The sequence below is a fragment of the Pyxicephalus adspersus genome, chromosome 11 (assembly GCF_032062135.1).
Source record: "Pyxicephalus adspersus chromosome 11, UCB_Pads_2.0, whole genome shotgun sequence".
NCBI classification, from domain to species: domain Eukaryota; kingdom Metazoa; phylum Chordata; class Amphibia; order Anura; family Pyxicephalidae; genus Pyxicephalus; species Pyxicephalus adspersus.
In genome coordinates, this window is record NC_092868.1 from 26,558,945 (window position 1) to 26,573,249 (window position 14,305).

The following is a 14,305-nucleotide window of genomic DNA, read 5'->3' on the forward strand; positions in this document are numbered from 1 at the left end:
AGGGGCTTGTGGTTATAAAAGAAAGGCTGCCTCATGAAATTTAAACTATAATCTCCAAACATCACTGGTTAAAGGATCCTGGAAAGAGAAAGGCTAGCAAGCTGGTTAGAGAACATGATCAGATCGCTAGCCTTTCTCCTCCAATCTAAATCATCCCTGAGGGTTTTTTCATTTTCTTCTCACATTCATTCTGCAAAACTAAATAAGTGATAACCCATTCTAAGCATTTAAAAGTTAGACCAAAAGATATTTTCTGATGGCTGACATACTTCTACATGCAATGATCTTATGATGTACAGAACAAAGCAAACAAACAAAACTACTTATCAGACTTATTAAGAGTTGATGCATCCCCAGATATAAGCAGTCAGAAAAATGCATTGTATGCATGCCTGTGAAGGTCAAAGTCAGCATTACCCATCTTGTGCTTGAATGACCACTCTGTTCACCCACAGAGAGGTGAATAAAGACTGTCACATCTGCTTTAAATCTGGTTTATCCCTTCTTAAAGTTCTGAAAACTCTGCCTTGTTTGACATTTTGCTTCTAAATATCACTTTTTACACCAAGCAATAAGGAGAATATTTATACTTTGCAGGTTTTGTTGCCACCAATATGCATATTTCAAGTCCAAATACAATAGGCCTGCATTTATTTAAGCTCTATGAGGCTGGAGAAGATACACTTAACAGTAAACCTCATCAGTGAACCTGGGTGATACAGCAAACCTGGAATGGATTTTGTAAAAGCCATTTGTTAGCAAATGTTTTTAATCCTAGAGCAGATTCAGTCCAGGATTACTAGAATATCAAGGTTCACTGATGAAAGTGTATCATCCCCAGCCTTGGAGAGCTTTTATAAATCAGGTCCAATGTGTAAGGTACAGCAACCCATAGCAGCCAAATCAGAAACTACAATGGAACAATATGACCAAATACTCTACCCAAATGCACTACATGCTTATTTACACCTATGATTTAATATTTTTCTACATTAATATAAACTTCTTTTACAAAGCCTAAAGAGATTTTGTTTTAATGAAAAGATTAATAAGCATTGTACTTTTATGACACATCCATTTTTGAATTATTACACACGCACATATAATTATACTAAAACTCTAGCTCCAATTGACTGAATTACAGAACTGTACAATAATTCTTCCTGAGCTATTAGCATTTCTCACTTGATCTTCAAAAGGGCCAAGGATATAAAGACAAAAAAAATCAATTACATTGATCAAGTGTGTTCAATGCCATAAAATACTGCAAACATCCATGCAATCAATGTCAACTCCTGCAGTAAACAAAAAACCTGGTAAAGTCCAACAGCACACTATATACAGTTACTCTAGTTTAGGTGTCTTCAACACCAGTTTGGTTTGATCAAAAATTTGCTGTTTATCAAACTACTATTTTCCTATTCTACTTTAAACTGCTCATGTTTCCCCATTATTTTAGCAATAAATGGATTGTAGCAAATTTGCACAAATCTTCCAAGTTCTTTTATTTCACTCAAGCAGTTCAGTTTTTATTTTTTACCAACCAAATCATTATATACATGTGAAGGTTTTTCTTATTTTACTAAGCTGTATTATACATCTTGTATTGGTTGGTTGCATTAAGTTGGATTTGTTCTGTAATCCTAAACACTTTTTTTTGGACGCACTCAACTCACCGACTTCATTCCAAGGATCACAGTTGGATGAGCAGTAAAACATCTTCAGCATTATAAATGTAACCTAGCTAATGTTCGTACTAGTTCCATAAACAATGGACAACTGGAAAATGTGTAAAGCTACGTACACACGTCAGATTTTTATCGCCCGATAATCGGCATCGGCCAATTATCGGGCGAAAATCTGCCGTGTGTACAGTCGGTGTCGTCCATCGTCCGGACGACCGACCTGCCGGATCCACGGACGATGGACGACAGACGATCGTAATGAAAGTGAAGGGGAGAGCGCGCAGCAGGGTGCCGCTCCGTCGCTCTCCCCCTCCCCTCTCCATAGAGCATGAACGGTGCTGTATGTACAGCATCGTTCATGCATCGTGCACTCCCTTGTCGTTGGAAAGGATCGTGAAAGATCCTTTCCAACGACAAAAATTGGCAGTGTGTACGCAGCTTTAGCAAATTAAGCATTGCAAACATTGGTAGATAATATCTAAAACAAAATATTGTTTTTTCAACAAATAAGCATACTGATGTTCTATGAGAAGGCATTTGTTGAATCTCATTTCCATACTCCTGCAGTGACTTTGATTGCAAAATTTGCTAAAGGCCACAATGCAAACTACCACAAAAAGAAAAAACAAAACAAAACACTGGACCAGAAGTAAAGTATCTGACATGCAAAGTCTCTATATATGAATGGAGACTTACAACCATTGACAATAGTCAGCACAGAGAAGAATGCAACAACGCCCTGGGTGCCTTTTTGCCTTTAAGTTTTCTGAAGAAGTCTCAAGCAATTTAGCATTAAAGTGCCACTTAGAAGATGGCAAGATACGATTTAACCATATAGGTGTATAAAACAATGGTTACTGTGGTTCAGTTACAGCCAACTTTCCCACCATTTTTCTCCAGCCAAGGAAGTATAACAGATAGAAATTAGCAAGAAAGGAAGTCATTATCATCTGTTCACTGCATTACCACAAGTGACTTTGAACTGTGATGACAGGTCAGCTAATGTGTCTAACTTCAGAATGGTTTTGAACTTACTGTACTTTCAGCTTCAAGATCTCATGCAACGCTATGCCTCTCCTATCTGCCTTCTCATACATCAGCCACAGCTGACAATCACATAGTTAAACACCACCAAATAAAGGGTATAATGGTAATTTTGCAAATGCTACACACAGTCTACAAAGACTAAAGTTCTCTCTTCTGCCCTAAAACTTGTCAGCTAACTGCCCCGGCTGGGGTATACAATGGGCTATATGCATAATACAAATGAGAGAAGGAAGCAGTTTGGTTCACATGCTGCAACCAATTGGATGTCAGCTCCCATTTTTCTAGAACGCCAAGGGAATACAGGCCAACACTAAACCAGCTGCTGAGGGCAAAACAGGAGCAAAACTGTTGTGGGTTTTATAAAAATTGGTGGCCCTATGCTATAATTGGTCATTGGTGGCCCCATGCGATAATGCAAGATAAAAATGTAAAGGCTACAGTAAATACATTTAAAAGGACAATGGATTTTATAAAGCTACCATAAAAAAAAGGACCTGTCTGAACTGCAAACATCCATTTGGAGCTTTTGCAAATCCAGCTCTTCATCCTACTACATCATGCTACTCCAAATGGGTTAAATAGTACCCCTGAAAATTACAATAAAATAGACTTTTTTCATTGCAACTGAATGCTTCACGACACTATTGAAACTATTTCTGACACACATAGAATACCTAGAGTGATTGTAAAATAGGGTGACTAAAAATTGCATACAATTACTAACCCTTCCTTCTGAAAAGCCCTGGCTGCCATACTGGCTTAATTTCTTTGACTATCTGACATGAAAATAAGGACTTTTAATTTTCTCTAACTTCCATTTTGCATACTTGTCCAGATCAAGTGACTCAAAGCACTAAACTCAGACAGTCAGCACAACACCCGGCCAGCATTTTCAGGGATAATCCAGCAAAGTTAATGCCTCTACTTCTCTCAATAAAATGTTATTTTTAGGCGTGCTAGACACTAAAGAAGGTTTGTCCTATAAATTCACTGTCCCAGTTCTGTAAGTTATAGAATAATTGAAAGCAGCATTCATGACATTTATACCGATAGGCAGCCTACGCATTTATCACTAAATAATGAATTACCTGTCGGCCACGGCCTTCACATAATCAATAAAAAAAGTTAAAGTTTAGCTTAAAAAAGCCAAGCCACCTAGCTTTTCACATAGGAAGCATAATCATCTATTTATCACAATTGCATCATTAACCAGTTGATCCCACAAGAAACCCAGCAAGTTCATAATTTCTTATAATAGTGAGCTGACAACAGATTAGATACACAGAAATCTCAAGAAAGTCAGCCCTGGCTTGGAACTGCTCTGTTGTACTACAAAAGTGTTCTGTACAGACTTAGAGGGTGGCAAGAGGAACTAGAGATGGGGATCGGGCAAAGGAAAGCAATGTGAACAGTGGAACCGATAGAAAGGACGTTATTTTAAAAACATTTTTGAGATGACAATGTTGAGATCACTCCTTAGGCCTCCAGAGGGAAGGATCCTATTGGTGAAAAAGCAGTTAGTTCTTGTCCAAAGAACCAAGAAGTAGAAAAGGTGGTCAGACAGGAATTTTGTTCTTCAGAGGGAGTCAAACGTTGGAGTAGCATGACAAAGTTTTTCACATAAGGAGAGAAAAAAAAAAAAAAAAAGGGTAATTAATACGAACGGTCTAATATAGATGGTGAGCTCATAGGACCCAGTACATATATTCTAGCATCTGCTAATATCTAAACGTATCACGCATGATTTGTGGTGTACAGCATGCACAGATGGCTTTACACAAACAAAGATGCACTATAGTTTAATAATCACTTGGGTTATGCAGAAAGCACAGAATTAAACAAGCATCTTGCTGGCTTTTTTCTTTGTAGGTTTTTTTCAACATTAAATAATTTTTCTCTTCATATCTACTTTTTTCCCAGCATTCAATATAACAAGGATGAGTTCAACAGAGCGTGAACCAAGAGAGCAAATATAGAATGTATAAAAAAAATTGTGAAAGGAGCAACAGATAATGGAAATGCTTGAGAAAGAATAGTATTAAAGGGAACCTGTCAAAGAAAAGCACCTGTCTCATGCCAGCACCTATGAACAAAAACAGGGTATCTGCATACTATTAATTACACCTACATCTTTTACTAAAGGATTCCAAAAGCTCAAACCAGGTTGTCCACAACAGCCATCAACTTTGCCCTTTGGAACCAGAGTTCTGCCACTCCATTACAACCCAACATTCCAATATCCAGACAATTGCCACAGGAGCAAATAAGTGAATCCCACTGATGGGATAACACAGATGTGCCAAAATGGAGCAGTGCTTCAAGTTTGAGGTACACCTAATAGAAGAAGCTGCCATTGCTGGCTGGTTGCCTGATTGGGTCTGGATTTAACACTTTGGAGTCATCAACTTAAGACAATTATGTAGCAAAGATCTAGGAAGGGATGCCAGATTTTCATCACTATTATGTCCCTGTTTGGAATTACCCTCAAATCAGGCAAAGAAGCAGCGGAAATCTTGCCAAATGGAACAAAAATTTAATTTTAGTACCGAGGGTTGGTCGTAATTTTCTGTTATCAGTTTTCCCTATCCTGGCGAGAAAAAAAAAAAAGCTTCTTATTTCAGTCCTGGTACAGAATGTGGGACAGAAGTCTCCTCAGTGATAAAAACATAACAAATATTTACCTTTATTACAATTTAGAGCACTGAAGCAAATGGTACTTTGACCTCCCATGTCTTTTGGTCCGTTTGCCTCTGAATACCTTGTTTAGATACTGGTAATATAATAGTAATCAGATTCTTTTTTCATAGTATAGTCATGAAGACATGAACAAAATGACTCTGATAAGGTTGCTTTGAGCAACTAGAACTCAGTGCATGTACTTGCAAGATTTTGAAAATGGACTAAGAGAAAAATGTACAATTACTGATTGATCATACACGTGTATATTTTCCTTTTAGTTCGTTTTTAAAATCTTGTTATTACCAGTTGATCTTGTCAATGAAGTCCAGCTAAAGCAGTTTCCTGTGATGGCGTGGCAACTGTGTTGCACAACCTAAGGATTCGGAGCAGAGTTGTCACTCATGTAGGCTGTGCCCATTTTTATTACAAGAGGAAAAAAAAAAAGGTTGCTCAGGGCGTGACTATTCGCACTGTAACTGTAGTTGAAGCCACTGGTCTCACGATTGATACTGAAATTGCATATTATGGTGAGAATTACCAAAGTGGAAAAAGCGAATGATACACAGAACACTACACCATTGTAAGGGTCAATTTATCGTCCTCTGAAGCAGCGGTCACCAACCGGTGGTCCGCGAGAAAGTTTTGGTGGTAGACAATTACCTGGCCGGTGCGCCCACTTCCCTGAGCCCAGGAATTGTACAGGGGACGTGGTCCACGGCTCTGGCCCCCCCCCCCCCCATCCTTGCAGGGTCCTTCTCCTGACCACTGACCATGCTGATCATGTCCCCCATAGGCACAGTCCTGTGCTACTGTCCCCCCATGATGTTTAGCAAGCGGGTCCGAGCCTGCGATGGGACAGCGTACGGGTTCTGGCATCATGACATCACTCTGGAGGAAGTTTCTTCCCGTTTGAGTGACACATGGCTCCCCCGCGCATGCGCAGGATTATTTAAAATTATGAATATAGTGGTCCATGAGGTCCGAAAGGTTGACAAGCACTGCTCTGAAAGATATATACAATAAAGAAGCAATATGATCACTGTGTGCATAACATACAGTTATCAGAATACAGAGTTGCTTGTGATAGCTGCTCTTCAATCCACCGCCCCAGCCAAGATGAGAAACGGAGCAGATCGTCTCTTGCAATTAATGAAGTGCTACAGCTGAGGCCTGCAACCAAACTAAACAGCTGCATCCTCTGTTCTGTCATCACACTTTTTCCTGTCAAATGTCAACATAGTATAAAGGGATCATATTTGTTAGAAACAAATAAGCCAATTACGCTTGTGAGTGACACTTGTATTATGTGCACAGCTTGGGGGGGAAAAAATAAAAACGAAAACAGCAAACAAGTACTTGGTGTTCTTGTGCATTGTGCCAATGCTTGGCAGTTTCTTTGGAACTAAGAATCTTTTTCCTTCTTGTGCCTGAGTAAATATACTGGAATAAATCTAAACATGATTTCTGCAGAAAAACTGAAATATATGTAAACCTCAATTTGTGCACACAATTATTACAACACTGAAACCATTCTGTGTAATAAAATACCACTGACCCTTTTAGAAATCCAGTTCGCTGATAGCTCCTTCTGCTCTTTGAGGTGGTAAAATTTTAGACCATGTTATCAGCACTGTCCCGTTCTCTTCTGAAATACACAACTTTCCCTTTTTAATTAAGATGAAGAGGGGATTCTGCCGTCCTGACACTTGTCCTATGGCTGATATGATTGCTGCTCCATAGATTCTCTATTAAAGGGGTATCGAACTCAGGACTGCGGGCCAAATCTGTCCCGCAAGAAACTACTAAATGTCTAGTAGAGCCGGCCCGCCGGTATAGACAGTGCATGCATGCACCACTAATACTACAAATCCCAGAATGCTCTGCTGGCGCTTCAATCAGGACCCACAAGCACCCCATCCTCTGTTGACATTCATTAGTGACCTTCCCCAATTGGAGATATTTTTTATTAATCATCAAGGTTGGCCCGCAACTTTGTTCACATTTTTCTTTTTGGCCCACCGTGTATTTGAGTTTGATACCCCTGCTCTATTGTATCTATGGATGAGCAGAGTTGGCACCCTACTACAGAAATACTAAACCCCCCCCCCCCTTTCTCCTCTTCATACAACATTTAACAGACCAAATGAGAGAACATAAGGAATTTCATACAATTTAACAAGGTTCAACTCAACAAATAAAAACTGATAGGCTAATAAATAACACAAAATCACTGTGCAAAGGCTTCATTTATTAAACCTGTAAGAGAACATTCAGATGCCTTGTGAAACCTCTTAACCTTTATTAAACAAATAAAACCACTTAGTTATCAGATTTAAGAGCTTTGTCAACATAATAGGACATAGGACAGGAAGTGTAATCATTTATGTTTGCGTAATATTCAATGTACCGCATTACAAAACAGTAAAATCATGCTGCCGAACACAGAATTGTCCATTTTTGAATAACTCAAGAGATTATCATTGAAATAACTGGATGCTTTAAGTAAGCAGTGGCACATACATACCCTAAGGTGCTGGTAACCAACTTGGGGAACCCAGAACTATGGCATTTCCCAGTGCTCATTTAGGCTGGTGAATTACTTGGAAATTGTCTTTCTGTTCTTGTGCTGTGATTCAATTTTTTCCTTTTTAAATAGTTTTTCTCTGACCTTTTATAATTGCTTTAGCGAAAAGGAATAATAATAATATTAATAAATGTAAGGCTGAAAGGAGCATACATTTTCAGTGATATCTAAAAGGGCTCTAATGGCCATCACATCTAGGAGTCTGATGTAATCTGTCCCCAAACTCTAGTAGTCATGCGAGGACCCTCGACAATGCCAGGCCCACCAAAACTCTTGGATTTACATGGTAAACATTTGCCTTTTTATTGGAAAACAATGCACTTAGGTGCTGAGTACACACAACATGTGCATTTTATAAGGCAGGATGCAAAGATGCCAAGAATTCTTCTGTCCTCGGCACTGTCCATAGTAAAAATGGCATTTAAGTTTAGTGTACCTGTAGGTTTATTATGTTGTGGAAAGGAAGAAAACTGAAAATCCAAATGTCCAGGACCCAGCCAAATATTTTATGGATGTTTACAGATCTGCATGACATGCAACCAATCACAACAGTTCAGATTTTAAGCTCTTGTTATGCTGCCCACTGAATCCTTTTTGGGTGCTCCCTTTAAAGCAGAGTGCCAAAAACTTAATATACCTCCAACAAGACTGACCTAAAACACTTTTAGACTTGTAAAGCAAATGTAACATTTGTTTTGTGTTTTACTAAAACCGAAAAAGGAATAATGCATTATTTAGAACCATAACAGTAATTAGTACGACGGACAGTCACGCAAACTGGAGGATGCCAAAGGTATTATTATTACACAGTATTTTTATAGCACCATCATATTACGCAGCGCTGTACAAAGTCGAAAGTCATGTCACTAGCTGTCCCTCAAAGGAGCTCACAATCTAATGTCCCTACCATAGTCATATGTCATTAATGTAGTCTATGGTAAATTTTGGAGGGGAAGCCAATTAACCTAACTGCATGTTTTTGGGATGTTGGAGGAAACCGGAGTACCTGGAGGAAACCCATGCAAACACAGGAAGAACATGCAAACTCCATGCAGATATTGTCCTGGCAGAGTTTCGAACCTGGGACCCAGTGCTGCAAAGGAAAGAGTGCTACCTCTGAGCCACAGTGCTGCTAAGTTTAGGTGAGTTCAGTTCTGCTTATCATGCAAAAGGTGTGGGGGGTATCCTGTCTATCCAATACCTGTGCCCCCCCTAAAAAAAAAAAATGTTTCAATTCTTTCATTTATTCAAATTGGTGAACGATTGTCTGTGCCTGTGCAGACACCCCTAAGCCAGCCATTCTCAAGGAAGTAAACTGTCCACTGTTTTCCAACAAGCAGTCGAGATGATTGATTCAAAGTCAAAAAAAAAAAAGTTTGAGACATCTCTATTGATTTTGTTTTTTTTCACATTTTGGAGCATTCGTGCTTACACCTCTCTTTATAAATAATGACCAACATTTTTTCAATCAAGTAAATCGAATTAATAAATAAATAAGAGTGGAGTCTCCTATGGTTTGGTTTAGAATTTCACATAATAGAAGCATGCCTCCAGGGACCAACAGATCTTTTACCAGTTGGAAGTTAACAAACCGCTATCACAGCCCAAAATTTAACTTGACACTGAATCTGCTGGAATAAAAGTTCTACCTGTTGCATTCATATTAATCTATTTCAATGACAGGCTTATACGATTTCACCTTTTCTGTTAACGCTTTAGAGCAGAAGTGAAACTGTAGATAAGCTGCCTATTGATATTTGATCTCAGCCTGGCCCAATCCCCACAAAAACTTTGCAACAAAAGAAAGGCAATAGCCAGTATCGGTGAGAGAGCCAGGCCTCTGGGGGATGGGAGTACAACAATCAGTGTGAGAGCTGCTTCTCCTGGCTGGGTGTGACAAGGAGTGTATAGAAGGGACTGTGAGCTCTGTATACAATGACCTCCCCCTGGTGATACTGGCCAGACTACCCCCTCCCCCAAATCTAATTATTATTACTCAGACATTCCCAGAATTCCAGAACACCACAAAACACTCACTTTATAAACAGGCGAGATGGCATAATGAGGGCATTGAGGTAAACAAGCAAAAAGTCCCTACAAAAAAATTGAAACTGCCCAGCTAGGAATTTGGGCCAATTAAAATCTACAGTACAAAGTTTTGTACCTCCAGTAACCAATTCAAATTAAGTCTAATACCCAGATAATTTAACAGTTTGATTGGTAGCCATTAGTAATGCAGTATGCAAGTTGTTTTGTTAATAAAGTGATAATTGTAGGATTATTGTAAGAAAAAAAAAATTCACAAAGCATTAGGGCGCATTTTGGTGGCAACTTTTTTTTTTTTTTTTTTAAACACTGCATTTTCTAATGTATGCATTTAAATAGCAAAAACAGTAAAAAAAAAACTGCATATGACCCGTCTATACGCATGTGCAGAAAAAAAAAAGTGCAATACAAAGTGGGTCAAATGCACTCTCTAAAGTGCCATGAGTACTGCTCAATGTCAATGGGATTTGCTAATCCGCGATTGGCATGCGTTCCAAACACCGGAAAACATCATCCATCCTCATGAACCTTTGTTGTCATCATAATTAGGCATAACAATTTGGCAAATGCTGAAAACTCAGCACAAGATATACTTTTGGTGGTTTGTGCCCCCTTAAACTGCTAGGATTTACAACACTTTCGCTGATAAATGCTGCACATTGCAGTATCTCATATAGTAAAGTAATAAAGCACAAACTTGAGTTAAGAGATACCATTTAGCTTACTTATTAAACAGATTTCAAATCCCAGCTTTCAAGACACCAACGGTTTTCTCGTCATTACAGCTGAATAAAAATTAAAGCATCTACTAGGCTTGCATTTTTAATTTAATGATTTATCAAAAAACTTTGCATTAGAAAAAGATGCAAATCTGCACCTGACAAGAAAAAAAGCTAGATGTCTCCTCACTAATTCTTGCAGTGAAAAGTTTCAGAATTCAGAAAAGATTATATAGCCAATTTAAGATCATTACTGCAGAGTAAATTGTGTCTCAGAATATGATTATTAAATTCCTAAGGAATGTATTTGTGTATGTGCAGAGCACATTCTGTGCTACTTTGTATAATTTAACTGCTGGGGAAAAGAAAAGTTTTCATACTAGTAGATTAAAAAACTGAACATTTCCAAGTAAAGCACTTCAGGCTAACTCATACCAACCAACCAGCTATTGGCAAGGAGTAAACTACTAAATGTTGGGATTGGCTAGACAAGTTATGCTTTGTGTTGTTACCAAGTTCAGGAAAGTTCTTTGTTCTATTCAAAAAACTCTAACTGTCCACAAGCAGGCAGAGCTCCTCCCTTTACCTGTGTCAGCTGGCTTCCACCCTGTCACTGGATCCCAGACATTCAAGTTGGACAACTGTGGTTTACAAAGGTCTTGTGTGTTACCCAAGAAGTGTTCACATATTAGTTACATGTACATCCCAGTATCCCCAAAGAAAAAACAATAGTTGACCTCTTCGTAAGGATTTGTTTTTTTCAACCCAGCATTCTTGACCTCTGGTTTATTATGAACTCAAAGGCAAACACATACTTAAATTATTTTCCTTCTGTTGATTAAACAGATCTTCAGATTTGAAAATATTTACTCCATACACATCAGTGCTCCCTGATTAGGTACCCCAAGACGTTCTGCACAAACTGTGCCTATAAATACCACTACATAAATTGTATGATAGACAAACCTAATCCTAAAACATTTTGCATAAATAAAAAAACAAGCTAACCCTAAGCACCACAGCAACATTAGAATGATAGTCCTGAAAACAAAATAGAAAAATAAAATAACCCAATAGAGTTTTGAATGCATTGATCTATAATAAAAGGTCAACATGCAATATACAAATACTGCTATAAAACTGGGTATACATAGCAACACAAACACACACACACAAAATGGTAAATCATAAGACATGCAAAACAATGAAGCAGTATTTAAAAATATATATGTGGTATATAAAAATATTTTTACATTACATCTATGAAATGCTCACCTATATACACATAGCATACTGTATATAGGAAGGCTGCATACCGGTAAAGGTTATGCAAGAAAGAATATACATAGGTGGAGACAAAATGAACAGATAGATCTATTAAAAGGCTAGAGCAAATATTTGGAATGCAGGAAGACAGGAGGAAAAAAAAATCGACATGCAAGTACAGCAAGCCTAGGTAGACCCAGAGGACACACACATTGTATATTATATATACACACACAAACATTATATATATACACATAAATACAAAGACCTGTAGCACAATAATATAAAAAGCTACATATATGTGAGCCTGTGCATTACATATGCAGCTCTCATATAATGTTACCCACAAGCTGGCACATACATATAAGGCAATACAGAAGGGCATTGGAGGGTATAAGCATACAGAGAATGGCAATGCTCTGTACAGCAGTCATACAGGTAGTCTATACATGGAAGGACACAGGTCCAAAGCAGAGGCCATATTGATAGGGCTTCTCCACAGAGAAGTTTATGGATCGCTATAACCTGGGTGTAACACAAGGACATTACTATGTCTCTTCTATGCCTTAGAAAGCAACCATCAGGGCAACACTCACCTGTACACAGCAGCCCCAGGAGCAGAAGCAAGAGAGGACACTGCATCCTGCGAGGATCCAGCTGGTGCAGTCTCTTGGTGTAGTCTATAACAGTCTCTTGGTGTGGCCTCAGGCTGCCCCTTGGTGCAGTCTCTTTGTGCAATCTCTAGTAGTCACTTGGATAAAGCTCTGTCTCTTGGCTTAGTCTCTGGTTGTGTCTCTTGGCTTAGTCTCTGCTTGTGTCTCTGCTTATTCTGTGTCTGTTGCTCCTCTTCTGCCTGTATGCTGCTATTTCCTGGTACCAGGCTGGGCTCCTCTGCCTTTGCTGCCTCCTCCAGTATCACCTCTTTCTCTCTCCCAGCTCTGCTTTCACTCTAGCCTGCTCCCAGCCTCTGACGTCATAGTTTAACATTATCATACCAAGCCCCGCCCAATTCACCTGTTCTTCCCAGGGATTAACCCTCTCCTTCCCCCCCTACTCTCTTCTACAAGCAGCCAGCAAATCTAGGACACTGCTTGATCTGACATGCGGGGAGAGGACAGCCAGATCTAATGAAGCCTGCTTGCTGGAATTACATGCAATATAATAATAACTGTTAGCATCCTGGTAGAGGAAGGGGGAAGGGATACAGTACAGCATCTCCTATAGAGAAGGAGGCAGCAGCAGCTGGGAGGAGGGTGTTGGGGGGTTATACATTCTTTCATTACATTACATGATAAATTAGAACTTATTGGAAGAAGTAGGACCAGAAGTGGGTCTACCATGATTTATTGATCAGTTGCAAAGTTGACAAGAGTGTTCAATAAATCAGCTTTAATTTTATAAGCTTAGTGTGAGTGACCTTTCCATATCCATCTGTCTATAATCTATTTGTCTATGGCTCTGTCTGTCTAGTGATCTGAAATCTATACTTGAAATATAAATGATGCCTAAAATGTATCCCAAAGGGTTTTATTTACTTCCTGGTTACAGTAAGCGAAATAATTTTGTTACTGCTTAAGTATACACTTTCACATTTTTTGTACTACATCCAGGTCATATAAGGCAAATAGCTGTATATAGAAGTAGGAATCCCAGAGCAACCCATTAGAATCTATCTGCGCTGCTCTAAAAACTGATATCTGATTCGTTGCCCTAACAGTCTGCGCATTTTTTTAAATTGCGTGTAAGCTAAAAAAGCAAAGTACAGTAATCCTTACAAACCAGTTAGAATTCAGCTTTCCTGATCTGGTGTCAGTAAACTAAAAATTAGCAGTGATGCCACTGCAAAATCTTTAGTGCCTTAGAACCAAATATATTATTGCTAAAATAACTTTCTGTAAAGTTGTAGCATTTCATTCTCATTGTATATCTGTAAATCCAGCAACTCCATACAAATTATATATTACTAATCCTTCCATATGTTTCATCTGACTTCTCAGTCATGGGGCTGTTGTGCTGATCTGTGGGTCACCCCTGACATTAAATGGTAATACTCAGCAAGGACTGAGCTGCCCCCTCCCAGCCAGTACAAAATAGGATGTTTTTGGCTGGTGGCCCAGAGAGGAGATACTTCTACATCAGACCTTGATCAGAGCAGAACTTGTTGTCAATGACAGCTTTTTAGTATTACATAGAAAGCTGTTTTTTTTTTAATTTGTGATCACCACGTTACCCCCTCCCATCTACTGTCCAGCTTTGTTGCTTTCACTTCCTTAACCTTT

The 14,305-nt window shown here is 38.8% G+C and overlaps 1 protein-coding gene across 3 annotated transcripts in view; it reads right to left on the reverse strand.

The window, feature by feature from the left end:
* Nucleotides 1–13,107, reverse strand: part of NECTIN2 (nectin cell adhesion molecule 2) — a 63,108-nt gene extending 50,001 nt beyond the window's left edge. Inside the window, exon 1 of one of the 3 annotated variants that reach the window (XM_072425263.1) lies at nucleotides 12,623–13,106. In XM_072425263.1, coding sequence (XP_072281364.1) covers nucleotides 12,623–12,668 — 46 coding nt within the window. In that variant the 5' untranslated portion in view covers nucleotides 12,669–13,106. Of the gene's footprint in view, nucleotides 1–12,622 lie in introns of all 3 variants that reach the window. The other 2 variants (XM_072425262.1, XM_072425264.1) reach the window with 2 other exon arrangements.
* Nucleotides 13,108–14,305: the final 1,198 nt, after the last annotated feature.